General features: G+C 47.6%; 1 protein-coding gene across 1 annotated transcript in view; it reads right to left on the minus strand.

The window, feature by feature from the left end:
• Nucleotides 1-1,394, minus strand: part of LOC107107073 (beta-soluble NSF attachment protein-like) — a gene marked incomplete at its 3' end in the record, with an annotated part of 17,926 nt that extends 16,532 nt beyond the window's left edge. The window contains exon 1 of the mRNA XM_015407303.1: nucleotides 1,252-1,394. Coding sequence (XP_015262789.1) covers nucleotides 1,252-1,358 — 107 coding nt within the window. The remainder of the gene's footprint in view (nucleotides 1-1,251) is intronic.
• Between the last annotated feature and the right edge of the window lie 6,467 nt (nucleotides 1,395-7,861).

A 7,861-nucleotide genomic window follows, 5' to 3' on the forward strand; every position in this document is an offset into this window, starting at 1 on the left:
GGGGATAGAGAGAGAGTGAGATCCTGTTGGCAGGCAGGAGAAAAAGAAGAAGAGGAGGAGGAGGAGATTGGACTTATACCCCACCCTTCACTACCTGAAGGAGTCTCAGAGCGACTTACAATTCCTTTCCCTTCCCCTCCCCACAACAGACATCTTGCGAGGTAGGTGGAGCTGAGAGAGCTCTTTTGAGAACTGCCCTTGAGAGGAGAGCTCTGAAAGAACTTATGATTGACCCAAGGTCACACCAGCAACTGCATGTGGAGGAATGGGGAATCAAACCCAGTTCTCCCACATTAGAGTTCGCGCTCTTAACTACTACACCAAACTGGCTCTCAAATTAGTGAAGAAGAGAAGGGTCTTTCCTTACCTGCTGGCACAACTCCCACAGCGGGAGTTGCAGGGCGTGGGCCACGAGGGGGCATCGCCCCTAAATGCCCCACTGTGGCTATGGGTGTGCAACTGAGGAGTCTCTTTCAGTGGAGACCTAACTGCCCAAACCCACTTCATGCATCTGACACAGGGATGCCTCCCTCTGCAAATATTTCTCACTCTGTGCCCTTCTGCCCCCACCTTTCAAGTCAGAGCACAGGAAGATCCTAGAACATGGACTGGAATGTGATGTCCCTCCATTACATAAACCATGTGCTTAATGTGTCAGTCAAGCAAAATCCCCTTTCCTCCAAGAACAGTCCAACCCCTTTTCTCCCCCAACCTTGCTTTTCTTTAAATTAAAAATATGTACATAAAGAAAAAAGAGCCTACCGGCTCTCTAAAGAATAATTTCATTCCAGCATAACGTGAAATAAAATGCTGTCAGTCTTGAAAGTCCTGTTTATTTTTCTTGCGTCTAACAAGGCTGGAGATATGCGTGTCTAGAAGTGGGCTGGCGTGGCCCCTGGTCCACAGACCCTCGAGGCCACAACAAACCGGTCTCCATGGGCCGCATGAAAAGCAGCAACCTCTGGAGAGACGCCTGTTCGCAGCATCTTCCCCTTCAGCCCGCGCAGACCCCATTTCTCCGACGCCTCTCCCGCCGGCGCTGCACTTGCCCAGCCGGCTTGGGCCTGCGACTGCAGGTAGCGAGGGCAGGCACGCAAACGCACGCATACACACACGCGCGCCTTTCCCCCCAGTCAGCCCATCTGGCTCTACCGAGGTCAGGCTTGTCTAGTGGGACTGGCGGCGGCTCTCCGGCGGGAGCGCGTGCGCCTCTGTATCCCGGCGACCGACCCCGCTTCCCCGCTCGCTCACCCGAAGAGCCCTCTGAGGAAGGAATGGGAGGACTTCACCCTCTTCTCGGCCTCGGCCAGGAGTTGCACAGCCTCCCGCTCCTTGTTGCCCGCAGTGGCGGCATCCATCGCGGCGGAGGCAGCGGGCCGTGGCTCTGGCTGCTGGATGAGGAGGCTGGAAGGGCGGAGGCTGTCCTCCATGGCTCCGCCTCCTGCTTCCAGTAGGACCAGCACGTCGTCTCCCTCCCTGGAAGATTATGGCACGGGATAGGCCCGTGATTCTTGTGTTAGGGGCAGTGTTCCCTCTAAGCTGAGTTAGTGTGAGCTAGCTCACAGTTTTTTAGCCTCCAGCTCACACATTTGTGACTTAGCTCAGGAAGGATGGCTCTGGAGCAAACTAATGTATGCAGTAATCAAATCGCTTGCTCACGACTTTAATGTCAGTAGCTCACAAAGTAGAATTTTTGCTCACAAGACTCCACAACTTAGAGGGAACATTGGTTAGGGGCATTCAGGACTTATGGGGTGTCTAGGATTTTTGGCAGCCCCCTTCTCCCGGCTTGCAGTGGCTTCTGACAGCACAGCGGGGTTGTTTTACTCTGCTCATCACTCCCTCCTCTGAGGATTTTTTTTAAAAAAAACCCACAGATTTCCTTTAAAAACGTGGCACACAGCTCATGAGGTTGCCAACCTCCAGGTGGTGGCTAGGGATTTCCTGGGGTTACAACTGATCTCCAAGAAACAGAGATCAGTTCCCCTAGAAGAAGTTAAGAGATTGGATTTATACCCCGCCCTTCACTACCCGAAGGAGTATCAAGAGCGGTATCTCCTTCCCTTCCTCTCCCCACAACAGACACCCCGTGAGGTAGATGGGGTTGAGACAGCTCTTTCAAGGACTGCTCTTGATAGAACAGCTCTGTAAAGAAAGCTTCTAGGAATTTCCATATTTTAAAGCTTCTAGGAATTTCCATATTTTAAAATGAAGGCTGGATCATTATAACACTATTATGATATATCAATTGCTGGTTTTGTTTAAAAATTCCAACATTCCTTGGGGTGTGTGGGGGGGTGGCCACTGCAGGGGGCAGGGCAGGAGAAATGAAGAAAAACATATGTCAAAGATGGAGGACCTCCATTGCTTTTTATCGACAAGAAAACCACAGATTATCATCGCTGTGTGGAAGTCACGCAAGGTCTCAGGCAGAGAAGGATCTTTGCCAGCACCTTTTCCTGAGATCCATTCAGCAGAGGTACCAGGGACTGGACATGGAAAGCCTGTGTTCTACCACAAGGGCATTAAAGGAGTTTGGGGGATGAAAATGACAGTGATTGGGCAAGAGAGCTCTTATGTCACAATGCCATCATCATGCTGCTTTGATCTGGCTTCAGCGATGATGTCACAAAGTCATGGCAGAGGATTAAGAGGCGGCTGCCATCCATCACAGCTGCACACTGTGCATGGACCGTAACCAAAGGGAGGGCAACTACAACAGGCTTCTGAGGGCAAAACATCTGGATAGTAAAGCAGAATCTCACATGATGAAACTATTTCAACTACTTTGAAAGACCTAAAAGGTAGGGTTGGGATCTGAAGGGAAAGGGTGAGTTGACGAGTGACAGGGAAGAGAGGGTGTAGTGTGGCCACACATACTCAGGAGTCACAAAGGCAGGGCTATTTTTGGGCAGGAACGCACAGGAACGGAGTTCCGGCTGGCTCCCGAGTTGGCCACGCCCACCAGGAACTCATTAGCATAATAGGCCACACCCAACAGCAGAAACTCATTAGGATTGGCTACATTAGGGGTGTGTGGCCTAACATGCAAAGGAGTTCCTGCTACAAAAAAAGCCCTGGTTTGACAACAAACAAGGTAAACAGAATAAAAAGGAAAAGGTGGGTGTGGCTGGATGACCACACTTCTGGTAACATGGGGGTGCGGCCTAATGTGCTAATGAGCTGTGCTGTCGGGTGTGGCCTAATATGCTAATGGATTTCTGCTGTTGGGTGTGGCCTATTATGCTAATGAGTTCCTGCTGGACTTTTTCTACAAAAAGAGCCCTGCACAAAGGAATAATTCAAGCACTGTGCGTGAAATGCCGTCAAGTCACAGCTGACTTAATAGCGCCCCCATAGGGTTTTCAAGGCAGACATGGTTTGCTGTTACCTTCTCTTCCTTGATGGTCTCCTGTCCAAGCAGCAACCATGCTGAGCTCCAACAAGATCCAGCTCTACTATACCAGTGCACATCCTCATTCAAGCATTACTACAGTCAAGAATCAATAAGCATTTCTCATTCAATTGCTGAATTAGTATTCACAGGTTTGACTGAATCAACAGTGGGTTCAACCAAGCTGACATCTTAATTAGCCAATTAACATGACTACCAATGTATTCTTATGCAGAATCTTGCCAGTCTAGGCCCACTGAAATCAGCTCAGAGGAGGATTGCAATGTTAGCTTAAAACTGGGGGTAGGAGAGGGGACTTGTGGATTAAAACAACAGTTTTAATCACCAGAGACATCTTAATTAGCCAATTAACATAACTACCAATGTATTCTTATGCAGAATCTCTCCAGTCTAGGCCCACTGAAATCATCTCTGAGGAGGATTGCAATGTTAGCTTAAAACTGGGGGTAGGAGAGGGGACTTGTGGATTAAAACAACAGTTTTAATCACCAGTTACAGACAGTGTAGGTGATCTCATCTGGTATACTTTTGGTAATGTCACTATGCACTTCAGTCTTCTTTCTTTCCACTGTCTCTCTACATACTTTGCTGACTACAGATTTATTCCATGCCTCTGAGCAGTGGATCCTAGCCCACAGAATCTTAAAGTTCAATAAATCTGTTTGTTTCTAGAGGGCCCACCAGAATATTTTTGGCATACATATATATGTGGGGAGAGTGATGCTGCTAGGTTATGCATGGCAGGTTTTGGACTCGTTGAACATAAACACTGGTTTCTCAGTGTGGCATTAATGGTAGGGGTGTGCAAAAAAAAAACCAAACACCCTGGTATTTTTTGGGTTTGGGTATATTGAACAAAAGACGGGTAGATATATATGTGGGGAGAATGATGCTGCTAGGTTATGCATGGCAGGATTTGGACTCGTTGAACATGAACACTGCCAGTGTGGCATTAATGGTAGGGGTGTGCAAAAAAAAAACCCCAAACACCCTGGTATTTTTTGGGTTTGGGTATATTGAACAAAAGCCGGGGACGGCAAAGGATGAGATGGTTAGACAGTGTCATAGATGCAACGAACATGAAATTGAGCAAACTTCAGAGGATGGCGGAAGACTGGAAGGCCTGGCATGATCTGGTCCATGGGGTCGCAAAGAGTCGGACTCAACTGTGCGACTGAACAACAACAACAACATATTGAACATGAAAAATGTCTGTATTTCCAGATATTCCTGAATCTCAATACCGGTATGGTATTGGGATTCAGGAAATATTTGGGAAACCTGATTTTTTTCGACTCCATTATACCCTATGGGGGCCATGGCGACCCCTAGTGAAACTTGGATGTTTCAGAGAGGTGACTTGCTATTGCCTGCCTCTGCTTCCTGGCCCTGGTATTCCTTGGAGGTCGCCCTTCCAAGTACTTGCCAGGGTCGGCCCTGCTTAGCTTCTGAGATCTGACCAGATTGGGCTTGCCTGGGCTACCCAGGTCAGGGAATTCCATGCACTTTTTGAAGAGCACCTTGGATGCCATTACAGGACCACAGACGACAAACGAAGAGCGACCAAGGGGTAGGCCAACAAGAATCACCTCACCCAGTTAGACATTCTCTCTTTGAACAAAAGGTTTGGAGACAAAAGAACAAGAGGAGGAAAACCCCTCAAACTCTGCAAAAAACCCCACAAAAATCTTCAAAGGAAAATGACTGAACAAGCAGCTAAGCTGTGAAGCTCCTATCAATGCGGTGGTGGAAAAGGGACTGAGGGGGAGGGGGTGCTCCAACTCCGGAGCATGTGATGGTTTAGGTGGGAAAAAGCTGCTCACGTTGGCTCTGGAGGAGGTGGGGTGAACCCCTTAGAGACTTTTTCGCTGGTGAAAATTCTATCTGTGGCTGGCCTGCACTGAAGACAGAAGGTGAACCAAGCGTTTGCCTCACTTTCCCACTTCTGTCGACTTGCATGCAATGTGAAGTCACTCCGTAGTGGAAAGGGTTCCTCTTTAGGGCTGACTGGGCTCTTCCTGTCACATGATTCTGACGCCAGGTGAATTCCTGTCACATGCTTGCATCTCAATGGGTCTCTTGCTGCCTCCTGATGGTTAAAAGTAAGTCAAGTTGGGAAAGGTTGAAGACTTCTGAATCACAAGATAGTAGAATAGCCTAGGCCTGATGTGTGTAACAAGAGAGCATTACACACCCTCCCATACAGACACTAGCACAAAAGGTTGCCAGTAATGGGGGGGGGGAGTCTTGACCCCTTTACACAGCCTTAATGTGTGGAAATGACCAGCTGAAGCCTTTCAAGGCACAGAGATAAATTTACCTGGTAAATAATATTTAATTAAGCCTCTGAAAGGACTTTTTTCTTCGGATCATCAGCAACTCTACTAGAGCAGGAGTGTGGAGAATGCATAGGATTGCCAGCCTGAGGCCGGCTACCAGTGGGAGATTCACTGCAGGGGGTGGGTGGGGGGCTCCTGGTGACGTCATAACATTGCTGGAGATGCTGTGACATCACATTGCCAGCGGCATACTAGAATCCACCTAAAACTCTACAGTTTAACCACAGAGTTTGGGGCAAATGCCAAAGCATTGCCTGATACAATGACATCACTTCCGGGTCATGCCAGAAGTGAGGTAATGACATTGGGCCAATACCGCTTGCCCTCCATTCCTTGTTTTTTCCCCACTGCTCAGTTTTTCCTCCACCAGCAGGAGACACTGCAAAGCCTGAGAATGGCCTACGGATTTAACATTCTAAATCACGGAAATGCAAAATATGATAAACTGACATACCTCCGACTTAAAATATTTTCATGATCTGGAATGTCACTGTGGGTGCACAGTATAGTGGCCCAAGTTTGCAGATGGTACCAAATTACTCAAGAGGGTCTCTTCATACTGGATGAATAGGCAACAATGTGACAAATGACGTTCAACGCAGGTAAATGTAAAGTTATGCACAAAATATCCTAACGTTGAGTACACGCTGATGGGATCTGAACCGGCCAAGACTGAGAGGGAAAGCGATCTTGAGGTTGTAGTGCATAGCTCAATGAAACTGTTGATTGAGTGTCCAGTAGCGATGAAAAAAAGGTAAAGTCCATGCCGTGGATCATTAGTAAAGGGTCTGAAAATAAAATGGTTGCATTGCAATGTGCCTGTACAGATTAATTCTGCAGCCTCATTTGGAATAATGTTTACAGTTCTCATTGCCATGATCGAAAAAAGAGATTGCAGAGCTGGAAAAAGTGAGAAAGAGGACAACCAAAATGCTCAAGTAGCTGGAGCACCTTTTGTATGAAGTAAAGCTAAAGAGTCTTTTCAACTCAGCATAAAAACAACTAAGGGACAGAGGTTTGTAAATCATTAATTGGGTAGAGAGAAAGAGAGGATAGAGAGAACTTTGTATAGAGTAAAACTTGGGGGCACCCAATGAAGTTGATGAGCAATAGATTCAGCACATGTATGCCCAAGGCTGCTGTGTGAAACAAGATGCTGGTATTCACTTTCAGATGATGCAATCATGGCTACCAGCATAGATGGTATTAAGAGGATATTAGTGGCTAAAGGAAGTCAGAGGCAGTAAGCCTGCATACCATTGCTGGAAGGCAATATCAGGGGAAGGCCTTGGCCTGTATGCCCCGTTTGTTGGCCCTCCATGACAACTGGTTGGCTGCTGTGTGAAACAAGATGCTGGACTACTTGGACCATTGGTCTGATGCAGCCTAGATCTTTTTTGAATTCGTGTTATGCTCAAAGGGAGCTGCGGTGGCTCAAGTGCTTAAGACGCTGAACTGCAGGCTGTGGAAGGTCAGTAGTTCAGCAGTTCGAGGCCCAAGTTGCCGCATGACGGAGTGAGCTCCCATCTCTAGTTCCAGCTCCTGTCAACCTAGCAGTTCTCATGCCAGCCACATGACCACGGAAATGTCTTCGGACAGCGCTGGCTCTTCGGCTTTGAAACAGAGATGAGCACCGCAACCCTAGACTCGACTGGCTTTCGAGCAAGGGAACCTTTACCTTTACCTATGCTCAAAGAGCAGCTAATAGGTACTGTTTCTGATGCTGTCTAGCTCTTTTTTGAATTGGTGTTATGTTCCAAGAGAAGCCACTAGATGCCAGTGTTACTATATATTATAGCCTGGGTGCAGTCCCTTGCTCTAGAGCAGTGGTGGCGAACCTGTGGCACAGGTGCCAGAGGTGGCACTCAGAGCCCTCTCTGTGGGCACGTGTGCCATCGCCCCAGCCAGGCCCAGACCATCATTAAAGTGTTGAATTCTCTGCCAAATAATTTTAAGTAAATGAAAGCATTTGGGATTGTTTTCCTTACTTTGTTTGGATCATCTTAATGTATGAGTTTTTTCTAAAGTAAAACCTCAGTATTCAGGTTAAATTGCCATGTTGGCACTTTGCGATAAATAAGTGGGTTTTGGGTCGCAGTTTGGGCAC

Source organism: Gekko japonicus, unplaced genomic scaffold, assembly GCF_001447785.1.
Source record: "Gekko japonicus isolate JY-2015 unplaced genomic scaffold, Gekko_japonicus_V1.1 scaffold2752, whole genome shotgun sequence".
Lineage (NCBI taxonomy): Eukaryota > Metazoa > Chordata > Lepidosauria > Squamata > Gekkonidae > Gekko > Gekko japonicus.